We start from the raw sequence: 14762 nt of genomic DNA, 5'->3' as shown, positions 1-14762 counted from the left end.
CTGCGGTGTCAAAACTGCCTGGGTTTGAAGCCCAGCCCTCCTTGGCCAAAGCTCTTTGCTTTTCGTTTGTGCCCTCGTTTGTAAAGTGGGCATTAAAAAACAGTACCTTAAGAGTTGCTATGAAGTTTGAGAAAGTACATGCACGTAAAGTAGTCCATAGTGCATGTTTAATACATGTTAGCTATTATTAATTAAACCTTCCAGCACCAATAGTCTAAGGTTTATCCGTTTCGGTGCCGATTAGCAGGCCGGGTCCCGAGGAGTAGCTTTATTGCCAGAGCTCACCCGCATGCTCACTGGGCCACCTGAGGATACTGTCCCGACATCAAGTGGTCACTCCTCCACCTGGCAAGATGCGGGGAACTCAGTTCAGCCTCCTCAGGTTCCCCAGAATCCAGGTTTGGTCATACCCATGGGACTGGAAATTGAAGGGCTCTTATCAGAGCTACTAATTCTACTGGGAAGCTGGCAGGACCACTCTGCTGCCTTCTGAGTGCCCGGTTTTCTCCTCTTCTTTCCTGGAAGGGTGTTGGTTTTCAAGGTTCTAAAGCACGTAGAGACTGGGCTAGGGCAAGTGACTCCCTCAGCTCTGGAAGTGACCCAGTTTCTCTTACCAGACAGGTCTGGTGACTTTCTCTTAATGGGGTAGGTCCTGGGAAAGGAACTTCTTTCTTTAAGCTCCATCTCTGAAATTTGTCTGTCCTATACCATTCATGGTTGTCCTATATGGGGAAAGCAATGAGCTACCCTAAGGCAATGTGTTGGCAAGCAGTTACCGTGGGTTGGAATATCACCAAATCAGATGGCTGGGTGTGAGCCGGCTTAGGCACCAGCTTCTGACCATGAGAGTCCCAGACCCTTTTGTTTATGACATAATCTCTCTAAAGCTTTCTTACCAGGGTGGAGTCTCAATGATCATCTCTTGCCATCTCTTCTTGACCTAAATTTGACATTTAAAAATTTTCAGTCCTACCGCTAATGGGTATGGAATTTCTTTTGGGGTGATGCAATGTTCCAGCTTCAAATACTGTTGATATTGGGACACCTGGCTGGCTCAGTCCGAAGAGCCTGCGACTCTTGATCTCGGAGCTGTGAGTTCGAGCCCCACGTGGTGTGTAGAGATTACTTAAATAAATAATAAATAAAAACTTAAACCCCAAGTGTTGATATTTGCACAACTTTGTGAATATACTAAAAACCACTAACCTGTACTCTTGAGGAGGATGAATTCTTTTTTTAATTCAATTTAGTTAACATAGACTGTATTATTAGTTTCAGGGGTAGAATTTAGTGACTCATCAGTTACATATAACACCCAGTGCTCATTAGATCAAGCACCCTCCTTCAGGCCCATCGCCCAATTACCCCATCCCCCCACCCACCTCCCCTCCACTTACCCTCAGTTGGTTTCCTAAAGTCAAGTCTTTTATGGTTTGCCTCCCTCTCTGTTTTTATATTATTTTTGCTTTCCTTCCCCTATGTTCAGCCGTTTTGTTTCTTAAATTTTACGTATGAGTGAAGTCGTGGTATTTGTCTTTTGAGAAGGATGAATTTTGTGGCATATGCATTTTATCTCAGTTAAGTGTTTTCTCCCCTAGTTTTCCAAATTTCAAAGCCCATCTTCAGGTCAGAACATGACTAGCTGCCTCCCCTCTCCCTTTAACACCTATGCAGAGCTTTGGATATGTTATCCTACCAACTCTCATTTATATAGGGACATTTATTCAGTTATGATTTCTTATCTTCTTGACTCTACCTCTGGGTTTGCAGCTATGTCCTGGGTCTATTTCTTATCTCTTCAGACAGCTTCCTAAAAATGGTAACTTTGTTTCATTATTTTTCCTTTCTTCCTACAGTGCCTCCAGCAAGGTTTTTGTACAGGACGGTGCTCAGAACTTAGTTTTATTATTAAATATTTTTCTTGTTGTTTTTTAAGTAATCTCTACACCCAACGTGGGGCTAGAACTTAAAACCCTGAGATCAAGAGTCGCATGCTCCGCCGACTGAGCCAGCCAGGCGCCCCTCAGAACTTAGTTTTAAACCCGTCCTCCCAAATGCCTGGAAACCAGGGTTAGTGCCAGGCCTATTGTAGAAATGGAAATACAGCTGGTTCTGGGATGAGGCAGGGCTGTCTAGACAGAGATAGGGCTCACAAAGATTCAATAACCCCAGCCCTACCCTTCCTGTACTGCCAGGGTACCCCCCCCCAGGAAATGGAGGCTAAGGGCTTGCAAAGATCTCCCCTCCCAAGAATTTGAGGGGTATGGGAAAAATCTACAACCTAAAATTTTCTAAAGAAGGTATCTACTCTTCTCACATATGTAGTTACTTCAGAGAGCAAAATGCAAATGGGCTGTGTAGACCGCAGGGGTAGGAGATAAACGGCAAGGCTTTGAACTAAACTGGCCCCTGGGGAAGCCAAGTCACTGGGGTCAGGCAGGCCACTGTGGCTCCTTCCGGAAAGGGAAGATACTTCTACACACATGTCCAGTGTCCGAATGTCCAGTGCCTTTTGAGAAAACCTAATTTTGGGTGCTTGCACCAAGACTGCCCATCTGACCAGCACTGCCCCACTTCTTCTTCTTCCTAGAGAACAGAGTCCAGTAATAATAGCAGCTGGCATGGCTGCCATGTGCCAGCCACTTTCATACCTTGGTCCTCACAGCCATCCATATCATCACCTCCTTTCTGTGTATGAAGAGACTGAGGCTCAGAGCAGCTAAATGACCTGATAGCCAAGGTTATACAATTACTTATGTGTCTGGGGGGTGGAACGGGTCTAACTCCAAGGCCCGTGATTTTTAAACTACAACAGCTGTTTCCAAATTGTGTTCGGAGGGTTCCCCATAAACTGCCATAGGGCAGGAGCCCAGCAGTCTGGGTTTCCCCTGTTCCCACACACATGGGCTAAAATAGCCACACATATGTCTGTTTTGTATACTGGAGTTTCATGAGTTAAAAATAAGTTTGAAAAGAACCGCATGATGTTATGCTGCCCTGCTTGCATCTTGGACTTTCTAAGAATCAAGACAGACTTCTTCATCTAACGCCACCCCAGGGCCCCGCAGAAAGGAATTGTCTTCATGAGAAAAGACTGTGTGGTGGGCCAATTTCCTGGCACGTTCACCAAGTTAAACTTGCCTTACCCTGGTTACTTCCTTTGTTCCTATTCAGTTCTTCACCCTGTTCACAGGGCCCCCCCCCCAGCCCCTATCCCTGCTGTGGGCGAGGTGGGGGGAGGGAGGCAGGTTTCTGCAGGGTAGGTGCCGCTCCTCTCAGAACCCCCTAGCCCCACCTGCCCACTGAGTCAGGAGCCAGGAATGTGTGTGGGGGCAGCAGACAGGTATGTCACCCTGGGGGTGTCAGAGGCTGATTCATCTCTCATCTCCTCCCAATCTTCTCCTTACTGCTCTCTGGGAAATTTAACTCATTATCTGTCTAGAGATAAAAGAAGAAATTCCGGACTCTGAAAAGCATGATGGAGCCTTCAGTCTGTGGCCAGGTATAATATTGAACACATCAGATTATGGCATTCAAGGAGTATTTGTTAAAAGAGAAGGAAGACACATCCCCCCACTTTGTTCCCCCAAATAAAGTTAACCTGAAATATCCTTGTCTGACTGTAGAGGGGCCTGACGTGCTATGTGAATTCGGGAATGACTTCAGAGTTGGGAGAGGGGCTCCTGCGGGGCTCAGTTGGTTAAGCATCTGCCTTGGGCTCAGGTCATGATCTCAGGGTCCCTGCTCAGAGGGGAGTCTGCTTCTCCCTCTCCCTCTGCCCCCCACCCCATTTGTGCTCTCTTTCTCTCAAGTAAATAAAATCTTAAAAAAAAAAATTGGGGAGCAATCTTACCCATGTTCCAGTATTCCTTCTCCGCTGTTTTGATCATTCCACAAGGACCGTGAAGGCTTCAGGATTAATGTACTGGAAGAGGCGGCAATCCAGTGTGACAGGAAGTGCGAGGGTACACTGCTTGATGCTGTCCTTGCACAGCAAGCAGATACCCCCCCCACATACACATACACACACACACACCCTCAAATGTCCAAATGTCCAAATGTCCAGTGCGTTTTGGGGAAAACCTGATTTCAGATTCTTTTTTTTTTTTAAAGATTTTATTTATTTATTCGACAGAGATAGAGACAGCCAGCGAGAGAGGGAACACAAGCAGAGGGAGTGGGACAGGAAGAAGCAGGCTCCCAGCAGAGGAGCCTGATGTGGGGCTCGATCCCAGAACGCCGGGATCACGCCCTGAGCCGAAGGCAGACGCTTAACGACTGAGCCACCCAGGTGCCCCTGATTTCAGATTCTTGAAGTAGATTTCAGATTCTTGAAGCTGCAGGTTTATTTAGGATGGCTTTGAAGGGGCCTCTCATTTCCCTCAACTGCTTCAAGGTTTTGGATGGGGGGAAAAAAACTTTAAACTTGGCTATATATTCTGGTTCAGAGGATTTTACCAATACTCAAATTTTCTCTCCTTATTTGGGCTCCAAATCCCCAGCCCATCCCCTCATAGCTCCTCAATCTTAGGCCACCTGGACATCTGGGGCTGTCTGAAGTTGGATCCTTGGCTGGAAATGAAGGACACGATGGGCTAAAATAAGGCATATGGCTTTCCCCTTCCCTCAGCAGGCCTGACGCCATCAAAGTACGCACTAATCCAGACTCTTCCTTCTAAAGGCTGGGTGAGGGCTCAATAGCCAGGAATGAGAGAGAAGAAAAGTGAAGGGAGAGGAGTAGGGGGCTACTCAGCTTGTTAGAGAATTTCCCTTCAGGATTCTGGGGTAACTGGGCCTCCTTATTGCTTTCAAAAATGTCAAAAACAGGGTGGATCTTAGTAGTGCTGGGATGGGTCTGCCATCACTCCCCTTCCCTTCTCAGCAGCCCTGGGAAAGGAGAGAGAATCTCTGAGATAGACCTTCCCACAGACTCTGATGGGCTCAGGCTTCCTTTCTCAGCCAACTGTGGGTGAGCATTTTGCTAATTCAGAAACAGCTGAGAGCAGACTGGCTGTGCTTCAGCTCTGTGGGTTTTAGGGCGTCACTCTCACTCCTAAGCCTCTTTGTCTGGGCTGGAAGCCTGTCCAATTAGCTGTGGCCGCTGATAAATTCCAAACGGTAACTTCCAATCTTTTTTTGGGGGGGGTCCCCACTTCAGAGCCAGGAAAGGCACATATCGCAATACCAGTGGTTAGTGGAGAGGACCAAGAAGGTCCCTTTTAAGGCACTCAGAGGTGGTTTCCTCCCTCCAGAAGTTGGTCATGATTGCCAAGTGAGGTCTGGAAGTGAGAAGAGCGCTTTCAGAGGGTGCCGGGAGATGCAAAGTGCCACTTTTCTGGAAGGCATTTTGCCGTTATGAATCCAGAACCTGGGAAACATCAGCTGTTTCATTTCTAGGACTTAATCATACGTTAAAAATCAGAGACTCAGGCAAAGATTTGAGTACAGAGTTGTAATCACAGCACTATTAACAAGAGCAAAAAATTGGTAATGACTTAGGCTAACCATGGGAGTCTGGACAGGTAAACAATGTCATAGCCTTACCATGGAATATTATCATGTAGACCTTTAAAGGGTCTTTATGTTTTTAACTGCGTGAAATAGGGTTAACTAAAAAAAAGCAGGTAACAAAGCAACTAGAACATATTCCACTCATACAAATGCTATTGCTATCCCTCTGCATGTACAGAAAAATAAGACTGAAAGAAAAACACAAAATATGCTAAGTATTTGAATAGAAAATTCATTGTAGATTACAAATATTTTTGATTATTCATATGTTATGGGATTATGGGTGACTTCTTTTCGTTTTCCAAATTTTTTACTTTTCTATCAGGAAAGAAAAAAAAAAAAGAAAAAAGAAATCTCAAGAATGGTTGCCACATGCCAGCCAAATCGGAGAATGGGCTTTCTCATACCCCACGTTTCATGCTGAACGGACAGACCCAGGTGTCTCTTCTTTTCTGCATTGTGCTGTCCCCGCCCCACCCCTGCAGGGCAACAGAGAATCATTTTGCCATCAGTAGGTGAACAGAGCTCCATTTACTGGAGGAGAAAACACCCTTGCTGTCACACCAAGGCCTGGAAATTAAGTTTTGGATGACTTCCATCTTCCCTCACTCCATAACATGCTGAGAGGGCTTGGATACGAGAACATAAAGTTCAAATGACACCTTCCTTCCAGCTGGTTTGCTTTGGTGAGAGCCAGGGTGACCGGGTGAGCGTCAGAAACCCTGACCACAGCTATTGGGACTAAGTTCAAAAACAGCACCCACCCTCCCACCCTGATGTGGGATTTGTCCAACAACCTGGGCGTCAGGATTCCTGGGCTCCAGGCCCCACTGGTGACTCAGCCGTCCCCCGGCTGTGCCTCCTGGCCTCAGTTTCCCTGGCTTGCTCTGTTGATACTCCCCACCTACTGTAGGGTGTTAATAGGGGTGTGGTGCTTTGAACTTCTCAGATGAAAGAGGCTGGGGAAGCAGCACCTGGTTATTATCCCCTGGACGGCCAGGCGTGGGAGTGCAGCCGCTGCTTTCATACTTACCCGGCTGGAGGAGCCTCCTCATCGCCCCTCACTCTTCTGCCTTCTGCTCTGACTCCCCGAACTGGCAGGCAAAGCTCCATCGCCCCCATCTCAATGCCACCTCAGCACGGGTTTTCCGAAGCTGAATTCTCCAATTGCCCAAACCACCAGTGACCTATGGTCCCCTTGGTTGATGAGTCAGTCATACTACACAAGTGTTTAAATTCTTTCTCCTGATGGGCTACAGATCCTGTGGGAGAAGGGCTGTGACTTTTCATCACTAAGAATTCACAATTAAGAAGTCAGCAAAGTGAACAATGAGACAGGCTGACCAAAGTTCGAACTCATCTGTTTCCTCACTGTAAAATGAGGCTTCATAATATTGTCGTGTCTCAATCTCCAGGAGTTGCTGTGAGAGCCACATGAGAAGCATGTGTGTGGAAGCACTTCGTAAAATGCCAAGCCCTTCTCGTGTGTTAACAGGACCAACTGTCTGCAAATAAGACTTCTGGCACAACTGCCATCTGTCCCCTGCTGCCTCCAGGCTGTGGCTGCAGAGGAAAAAAAAAAAAAAAAAAAGGCCTGGGATGCCACCTACTGGTCGAAAATATGAATTGCATCCAACCGGCTGCAAGAAGAGCGAGAGCAAACACCTCTCCCAACTTCAAGCCATCTTCATTCCTGCCTCACTCCTGACGTCATGTTATATACCTAATATTTTTTTAAATAGATCACATTTTATAAACAGTTGCAACGTAAACATTTTTTTTTTTTAAAGATTTTATTTATTTATTTGACAGAGAGACAGCCAGCGAGAGAGGGAACACAAGCAGGGGGAGTGGGAGAGGAAGAAGCAGGCTCATAGCGGAGGAGCCTGATGTGGGGCTTGATCCCATAACGCCGGGATCACGCCCTGAGCCGAAGGCAGACGCTTAACCGCTGTGCCACCCAGGCGCCCCACAACGTAAACTTTTAATCACTCGTATAAATGGAAAACTAGTTAACACTTACCAAAAAGGAATAAAACTGTAAAATAAATACCATGAAACTAAAACGTTCAGATCTGCTAGGAAGTGTTGCCCGTGAAAGCTCGAGCCTGACTCTCACTGCTAAAACCGACAATCAGCAAAACAAAATCGACAACCGGAGACTGTCAGTCCTCCGGCACAGTCCCTGCTTTGGAGGACACAGTGCCCGTGTCAGGAAACAGGACTCTTCTGAGGAAAGGCGACATTCCCTTGTTCTGCCTCAACTCTCTGGGCCTGGATGGCTGGAGAAAGTTTAGAAGTCATAAAAAGTAGAAAATAAACTCCTGTATTTGTAGCGTATTCCATCACAGCCCAAGTGGCGCCAGCACCCAATGCCTGGCACCAGCACCTGGAGCTCATGACCGCTGAGCGGGCGGTGGGTGCTCCGCTCTGGCTGGGAAGCCTGCTTTTGGGTCCGCAGTCCGCTGAGCTGGCCGCTGTCACTGGGGGCTGCCACGTGCTCCGGTGCTGGGTTATGCCTCTCGTTCCCCAGCTTGCTGCTACAGCTGCATGGCTTCCTGCTCCACTGACTGGTCTGAGGGAGCCAGGTACTTCTCCTGGACGCCCAGGGTACTGAGGGGGCTGCGTCAAGGCTGGTAGCACAGGCAAGGATGGGCACTGGCAGGGGCGGGACCCGACCTCTACGGATGCCGGCTCTACAACCATGTCTGGCAGATGGCTCCCATCCCCCCCCTTCTCACCACGATAAGCTCCAGTCTGGGTCTGAGAAGCCCCTCAAAACATCCGGACCCGAATGCTCCTGCATTTGCCTCTTCCCCACACTGCTGAGGCTCAACGGACCGGAGAGCGCGAACCCTCCGGCTGTGCTGGGGCACATGCTCTCCAGCCAGACCGCTGGGGACTTAAATCCTGATTCTGCCACCTCCTTTCTTCTCATCTGTAAAACGGAGCCGTTATGAGGATCAAATGAGGCAACGGATACAAGGCGCCTAGTGCGGCACCTGGCACACAGCACGTGCTCGGCAAGGGTTTCTGGCTCCTCTTCCGCCGTGGGGGGGAGCTCGGGGGGGCGCAAAGATAACACCGAATTCCCGCCTGGCCTACTGGGTGCCTTCCACCTCTCTCCAGGCCAGCAGGGAGGTGGAGCGGGAAGGACACAAATCCGAATCACACGGAAAAGACTGTAGTACTGCTGAGGACGCGCACGGCGCGCTCTACTGCCACCATTGATGACGTGGCCGTTTCCCTGGGAGGTGGTTTCCCACCCGTGAAAGGGCCTGACACACATCGTAGTACTGGCTGGAATGCTCTCCACGCCAAGGACTCTGGACCCCCTTGTCCCCAGCATGCTGTGTAGATGTCACATACCTGAAACTATCCTAGCGGGCCTGCATTTCCCTGTCCCGCCTCACACGTGGCCTCTGTGACCTGACAGACACCTACACGTGACCTCAGCTCCGCCCCAACAGTCACAAACCCAGCTCCAGTTCTGAAGGCCCAGCTGTGCCTCCCAGACAGCTTTGGCAGGCTCCATGGTCCCCTCCAAACAGCACATCTGCCAGGGCCCGTCCCTTCCACCCACGTGACAAACTTGCCCTCTCCTCTTCCTCTTCTTGCCTCAGTGACCAACACAACCACCCCTACCACTGTTTAGCCAGAAACCTGGGAGTCAAACTTCTGCTCCGCCTCCAGGCAGCCCATCACCACCAGGTCGGCGACAGTCCACCTCCTCTTATCCAATTCACACCCTTCCTTTCATTCTCACTCCTCGCGCTTCATCTCTTCTCATCTACAGACTGTAAACGCTCTCCCGCCCCCACTCACACCCCTTAAATGCAATTTCTGCACTTGGAGGGGCTTTTAAAAAGTGTACGCCCGATCGTGTCACACCCTGCACACCATTCGATGCTGGCTCCCACTGCCCACCCACGAGCTGAGGTCCACACGCCTTAGCAGGGCACGCAAGCCCCCCGCTGCCAGCCCTCTCCCGCCCCTCACCCCTACACCTCCCCTCCCTTTCCCAGTCAGGCCGCCGAGCGAACTGAGGCCCTTGCATCTCTCCCACATGACCACCGCCCCTTCACTCCTCAGCGGCTGTGTCTGCTGCTCCTTCAGGTCCGTACGGCCTCCCTCGTCCGCAGGAACAAGCCGTTCTGAAGCCTTCTCAGGGACCAGCCTCGGACCTGAGACAGTCACCAGGGATCCAACTGGTCATCGGAATCAGTCATCTACAAGGTAGATGTGGCCATTCCTGAGCCCCACGTCTCCCCCTTGGCTGTGGCCAAGACGCGAGAGAGCAAGGATACGAGGAGAAATGGAAGTCAGCTCCCATGGCAGCAGACATCATGGCCTCCAGGCTTCGCTGTTCTTGGACCCCGAAGCAGTAGCCATTGGCTTTATCCACAGCCTGCAGGACCCGCTGGATACTCTCCTTGTCCTGGGCAGGGAAGACAGAGACAGCTTTGTGAGTGAAAGAGAGGTGTGTGGAATTGAGGCCGTACCGAACTGCCTGCAGTCTCCAAACATCTGCCTCGACCTTGCCTCACGAAGCCTCTGGACATGCAGCTTCTGCGGCTGGAGTCGTTGTATGTGTCCTCAGAGGCCTGGCTACATCGTAGCCTTCCTGTCCACCAACCCACCCAAATCGGAACAGATAAGCTCTCTATGTACTCCCATGGTCCCCCAGGGCTATTCGATTATAGCTCTGATCCTAGCAGCTTACTATTGGCAAGTTACTAACTTATCTGCCTCCCCTGTTTGACTTTGTGCTCATGAGGTCAGGGACTTATTTGCTGAGGAAATCCTCAGTGCCTGGCACAGTCCTTAGCTAACAGCAGACACCCAATAAATATGTCTATAATCTATTTGCTCATTCTCAGAACAGTGATAAGAGTAGTCTACACATCACATGGTGGGAGGAGAAATCAAAATAACGCATGTACAAGTCCTCAGCACAATGCCTACCACGGAAAGTGCTCAGTAAGTGGTAGTTGTTATCATTACTATTGTAGGCTTCACTTTCTCATTTTAAAGGAGAAAACTGTGGCATTAAATCGGGAAGAGACAAGTTCGCTCAAGTCCACACCCAGGGGCTCGGTACTACTTTGCCAAGTCAACAGGCAGTTGCGTCTCCTGAAGGAGGCCGAGAGACCTGTCTGTGGCCTTGGTCACGTCCCTGGCTGACGACTTTCTGAAATCACCCATTTTTGCACTGATGAGGAAACATGTGTAGAGAGAACCCAGCAATACAGAATAGACAGGCACCCTCTTTATTGGAATCCTGCCCGTGAAAGCCACTTGTCCTAAAACCAAGGGGACTGAATGATAGTCAGACCCAGGACAAAGGCCGCTGTTTGACCCCTCAAAGCCGCCTGTACTGTTGGCTTGGTGAGACCCCAGGCACCGTCAGAGCCTACGCAAGGGCTAGGCCTCTTAGTCCCCAGTACCTGAATGTTGAGAGGGATGAAGGAGACCAGACTGTAGTCTTCAATGAGCTGCACCAGTTTCTCATTGAGCTGACGGTAGTGGCGGAAGAAAGGGTCAGAAGCCAGGTGGTCGAGCAGGTAGGACAGGTCCAGGACCTCCGTGTAGTAGTCCAGGTTGAAAGCTAAGGAGAGAAATTGGTGTTTACGAGCAGCTGACATGAGGCTAAAAGATCTGAGGACAGGGACCATATTTCCTTCCTCTCTTCCTTTTGTCTTCATTCATTCATTCATTCATTCAACAAATATTTGTTGAGGCAGTGAAAAGAACTTACTCAAAAAAAAGACTTCGTTTTACCCACTGGCTCTGCCATTTACTAGCTGGATGGGACTGCTGTGAGGCTTAAATGCTCTAAGTCCCAGTGTCTGGTACACACCGGCACTTGTTCCATGGTGATACATAACAAGAGCAAATGTGCTTGGTCCCTGCCGCATGAAGCTCACGGTCACGTAATCGCACCCCAGGACCCGGCACATGCACTGTAAGAACTCTAGCAGGGCGCTTCTCGTATAAATCACTTTCCCTTTCCGGGCCGGCTCCTTCTGAATGTAAATAAGGATACCAGACTAGATGACTCCAATTCTAGGAATGCAAACTTCCTCTAAGAGAAGGAAAGCAGGCCTCCCTGCACTGTCCATTTCTGCCGGAAAACTCGAGCACTCGGGTTGCTCAACTGGTCCATCCCAAAGCAAGCCGAGGCAATCAGTCTGTTGCACTGACTCACTCCCTACACCCAATGTAGGGCTCAAACTCACAACCCCAAGATCAAGAGTCACATGCTCCTCCAACTGAGCCAGCCAGGGCCCCCCCCCTCGCCGTCTTCTCATCAGAAACTGTCATGGCTCTCCCTGAGAGGAATAATGTCCCAGGCATTCCTACAAATGTCTTGGACTGCCTGACAGGGACATTCTTCCCCAGGACTTAAGCAACTGGAGCCAGTTGCACCTGGGTGTGGATTTCATCTCAGCTAACAACTAGCTGTGCGACTGACCTTGGGCTATTCATGTAATGTCTCTGCGCCTCCATGGCCTCATCTGGTTTACACATCAGTCTCTTGTAAGGACGACTGGCAAGAGTCAGAGCTAGAAAGGTCAAGGACCACCGTGTAGCCATCTAGGCTGGAGGCCACGAAGGTGGGAGAGGGGCTTGGGAAGACTGAAAATCTGGCCACAGATAAAATGGGGTTTCTGGGCTTACCAAGAGATGGACCAGAACTCTGGGCTGAGGCAGCCCCTCCAAGGGGCTGACATCCCTCCATGTCCTGACAGCCAGCAGGCCTCCTCGGACAACGCCCTGACCCATCGTGAGCCTCACAGCCTTTCTTCCTGTTCACTGTTGGTCATTTCAGCTTTTCTTCTCCAGGTTCCTTTGTGGCTGGAGATGCTGTTTTAGGGAACTGATGCCCCCAGCTCAGCGCACTAATTTTGCAGGAAAGAAGTGCTGGCCATGAGACCCCTAGGCAACTCCCCTGCCTCCTGCTTCTCCCTCAATCTTTCCCACCCTGACAAAGGCACCTCCACCTGTCCACTGGCTCAGACAGAAACCTGAGAGTCATCCTTAACTCCTTGGTCTCCATGTCCAACCCACCAGCAAACCCTATTTCTTGAGCAAGTTTTGGATCGATCTGCTTCTCTCCATTCCCACTACCACTGTGTGGACCGCTGCAAAAACCTCCTCAAGGATCTCTGCATTCTTGCCCGTTTCAATTCATTCTCCACAGAACAGCCGCAATGACATTCTTAATTCATGCTATTTCCTTGCTTAATATTCGTCAATGGTTTTCCCTGGTGTTTCAACAGTACAGGTTCTAGAGGCCCCTGCCCACCTCTCTGAACTCCTTTCCTACCATGCTTCCCCTGACTACTACCTCAGCTACCCTGGGCTTCAACCCACCCCTGGCCCCCACTTTTTCCTTTCACACAAACAGCTCTTTCCCTAAGGGCCTTCCCTCCTACTGGTCCCCCACCTGAAACAGTCCCGCCTTGGCTGGCTCCTTCTCACCACTCAGGTCGCAGCTCAGGTAGCCCTGCTCACTCCCAACCACTCGTTTTAATTCCTTTGCAGGACGTGTCACCAACTATATAGCTCCTTTGTCCCCAAAGCCCAGAACAGTATCTGGCCCAGAGAGGCACAAAATAAACAGGCAGGAATCAGGACCTGCCTGTGGCTCTGATCACCAAGCCATGCATGGTCCCTGGAGGCAGCTCCCTCCAGCTGAGATCTGTTTCACTCCTGACTCCTTGCCTGCCGAGAACAGGAGCTCTCACCCAGCTTCCCATAGTGCTCAATGAGGTCCATCTTGGAGAGGAGGTTGACATGGGGCAGCTCCACATGCAGCATGGTGGCCAGAGAGGTACACAGTACGGAAATGAACTTGGCCGGGTCTGTGCAGTAATGAGAATCTACCAGGTGGACAGCAGTCAGCTGGAAGGGGAGGAAGAGACAGGGTGAGTGGCCTGGGGAGGCAGGAAACATCAGGGCCTATGTCTTTCCCTAAAGACTGGGGACTCCTGAGGACAGAGTGCAAGCCTTCCCCATTACTGTTCTCCTGCTTCTGCTTCATTCTAATAGCGACACTCATTTCCTTCAGCCAGGAGATATGGAGCATCTTTCTTTACAAGATGCCCTGCACTGTGCCTCCCAGTAGGCAACTGGCTCAATTCTGATTGCATCTGACTCTGTTTCATTTACTTTTGCCCAGCAAGTCACAACAACGATCACCATACCACTTTCTACAGAACCCCTTCCATACTTCCAATAATCCCAAACTGGGTACTAACACATCCATTCTGCAGATGAGAAAACTGAGGTTCAGAGAAACTGACTTACCCAGGCCCACACAGCGAGTCAGTGGCAGAGCCTGAACTCGAACTCGCACCAGTTTTACTTCAAAGCAACTCGGCCCCTACCTCGCTGTGTAACATGGGGGCGTGGCATCTGTCCTCCCTGTCTCAGTTCCTCCATCTGCAAAAGGAGCCTGCTCGACCCAAGACGCACCCTGAGGTCCCACTGCGCCATCTGGGAGAAGATGCTGCGCAGGGCGCCATGGTGGGTGCAGAGCTCCACCTGGCCCGGGCAGTCGAAGAGGAAGTAGTGGCCGCGGAGGGGCTCTAGCTTGGCACGCAGCCAGTCCAGGTTGGCCTCCAGGTACTCCATGCAGTAGAGCAGGCCGCCGTTGGGCCCCAGCCTCAGCGCGTCCATCACGTCACCCAGCCCCACCAGCTCGCTCACGTCCACGGCGCACTCGTACGGCAGCCCCTCGTTGGCCGGGTCCAGGTTCACCACTGCCACGCGCCGGCCCAGCGCGCGCAGGAACTCACTCATGCCCAGGCAGTACGTGGTCTTCCCCGAGCCGGGCGGGCCGATCACCGCCTGCCCAAAGGCCGTGGTCGGGGCGGCCCCCGCCATGGGCTGCACGCGGGCCCGTGCGGGGCAGATAAACTCGGCAGAGACACGAGCCGAGGGCGACGGGATCCCTGTCGTGCACTTCGTTGGGGGCCGGCGGCGATGCCCGGGCGTCCCCGTTGGAAGGGCAGGTACCCGGCCGGTGCAAGGGGACCAAACGGCCCCGTACTAACCGGACCAGCACCCTACTTCCGGACGACGTCGGAAACGACGGGGGCCCTGGGAGGAAGTCCCGCCCCCAAGATGAGGGCGTGGCCTGGCGTCGGGGGGCGTGTCGACGCGGAGCGTTTCTACCCAGGCCGGGGGTTGGAATCTGCGTGCGGTACGCGGGGTTGGGTGGGAGACTTTAACCCAGATTTTCC

The 14762-nt window shown here is 51.0% G+C and overlaps 1 protein-coding gene across 2 annotated transcripts; it reads right to left on the bottom strand.

The window, feature by feature from the left end:
- Positions 1–7302: 7302 nt before the first annotated feature.
- On the bottom strand, positions 7303–14614 carry GPN2 (GPN-loop GTPase 2). Of its 2 annotated transcripts, XM_045782407.2 has the most exons (5): positions 13993–14614; positions 13263–13419; positions 10959–11119; positions 9819–9949; positions 7303–8124 (listed from the first exon to the last, which is right to left on the bottom strand). In XM_045782407.2, the coding sequence occupies exons 1-5, from the start codon at positions 14401–14403 to the stop codon at positions 8052–8054; spliced, it is 933 nt and encodes a 310-aa protein (XP_045638363.1). In that variant the 5' UTR covers positions 14404–14614; the 3' UTR covers positions 7303–8051. The 2 variants fall into 2 exon arrangements, with proteins under 2 accessions (XP_045638363.1, XP_087714774.1); XM_087858648.1 differs by having other exon boundaries at positions 7303–9949.
- Positions 14615–14762: the final 148 nt, after the last annotated feature.

This window comes from Ursus americanus, chromosome 33 (genome assembly GCF_024610735.1).
Source record: "Ursus americanus isolate L20-20 chromosome 33, mUrsAme1.1.p, whole genome shotgun sequence".
Lineage (NCBI taxonomy): Eukaryota > Metazoa > Chordata > Mammalia > Carnivora > Ursidae > Ursus > Ursus americanus.
Note: the sequence above shows the minus strand (reverse complement) of the source record. Positions and strands in the feature narration are given on the sequence as shown.